The sequence below is a fragment of the Entamoeba dispar genome, genomic scaffold, assembly GCF_000209125.1.
Source record: "Entamoeba dispar SAW760 scf_1105229462983 genomic scaffold, whole genome shotgun sequence".
Classification (NCBI taxonomy): domain Eukaryota; phylum Evosea; order Mastigamoebida; family Endamoebidae; genus Entamoeba; species Entamoeba dispar.
In genome coordinates this window covers 24533-25826 of record NW_001855465.1, presented here as the reverse complement: position 1 = coordinate 25826, position 1294 = coordinate 24533, and the positions used below count along the sequence as shown (strand labels likewise).

The following is a 1294-nucleotide window of genomic DNA, read 5'->3' as shown; positions in this document are numbered from 1 at the left end:
ATCAAAGGAGTAGTTGCATCATATGTGACGTATGAAGAATCATCTGTTTCTTCAACAAGATATTGAAAGTGAGGGAATGGGTCATATGATTTATTCGAAGGGATGTTCCAGAATAAAATTACTAACGTTGTTAATGGAACAATTTCCCAAAATGACATTAAAACAACCTCAATAATTTGAGAAAAGAACACAACAAGTCCAAAATGTTCAGAACAAAATGGACTTTCTTGAGAACAAAGGAGTGATAAAATAGATTGACCTACAATTGCACTTGAAAGGTCATATATTAAACGAGTTGAAATTGCTAAAGAAATAACTAAACCACAAACTCCCATTGCTGATGGTTTTGGATGAGATTGTTCTAAAGTATGTGGGTTGATGAAAAAAATACGAATAGATACATACAACAACCCTCCTACAACAAACAAATATACAAATGAGCTACAACAAAAAGTTAAATGAATTGCTGCTGTGGTTGGTTTAACCATTAATGAAATGTCGATTGATGTTAATGAAATGATATGAAAGAGATTTATTGTTATAAGAATGATAACTGAAACTAATTTGGCATATTTCCAATGAGAGCTATGAATAAGGAATAAATAATAATAAATGAAAAATGAGAGAAGAGCAACCATTACAAAACTAGGAATACTAATGCAATAAATAATTATTTATAAAAAGGGTGTTATTTTATTTTATTTAAAAAAGAAATACAACAAACTCAGAAATCAACCATTCAACAGAGGTTGTTTGGTCAATAAAATCATCTGGTTGAGGAGTAAATAATATCAGAAAGAATCTTATCATTGAGTCTAATATTCTAAATAAACACCAACAGATTAAAAATATAATAAGAAGATTTTGAAATCCACAACATTTATGACTATATGATAAGAATATCACTTTTTTTCTCTTTCATTTTTTACTTAAATAAAAACAACAAAAAAAAATAATAATGACAAACTGATTTTTAACAATTCTCATACTTTGAATAAAACATAACACTGCAATTGCAAGATACTCAATTGACATAATTATTTTTTGTAATGGAAAATCATAAAATGTTAAATGGTCTTCACTTGTTTCGCTCATTGAGACTTAAAAAATTTTTGAAGTTTCTTATTAATTTTTTCTTTTTTCCTTTCATAGATTTTCTAGTTTTTATGGTTAAATCGTAAATAAATAATTTATTTTACTATCTTTTTACATTATTTTAAATTTGTAAAGAAGTCAAAAAATAAAATGACAATTTGATTATTGCAAAACAATATTATGTGGAGTTGCTTTTCCT

General features: G+C 26.4%; 2 protein-coding genes across 2 annotated transcripts in view, besides 2 other annotated features; both read right to left on the bottom strand.

The window, feature by feature from the left end:
• The window catches only part of EDI_123820 (uncharacterized protein), a gene marked incomplete at both ends in the record, with an annotated part of 1243 nt that extends 148 nt beyond the window's left edge, over positions 1-1095 (bottom strand). The window contains 3 exons of the mRNA XM_001733467.1: positions 1-654; positions 725-886; positions 968-1095. The exon at positions 1-654 is cut by the window's left edge and continues 148 nt beyond it. Coding sequence (XP_001733519.1) covers positions 1-654; positions 725-886; positions 968-1095 — 944 coding nt within the window. The remainder of the gene's footprint in view (positions 655-724; positions 887-967) is intronic.
• Positions 662-710: a sequence feature (AT_rich).
• An 83-nt stretch (positions 1096-1178) lies between the features above and the next one.
• Positions 1179-1224: a sequence feature (AT_rich).
• The window catches only part of EDI_123710 (uncharacterized protein), a gene marked incomplete at both ends in the record, with an annotated part of 483 nt that continues 400 nt past the window's right edge, over positions 1212-1294 (bottom strand). Inside the window, one exon of the mRNA XM_001733466.1 lies at positions 1212-1294. This exon is cut by the window's right edge and continues 400 nt beyond it. Within this exon, the coding sequence (XP_001733518.1) occupies positions 1212-1294 (83 nt within the window).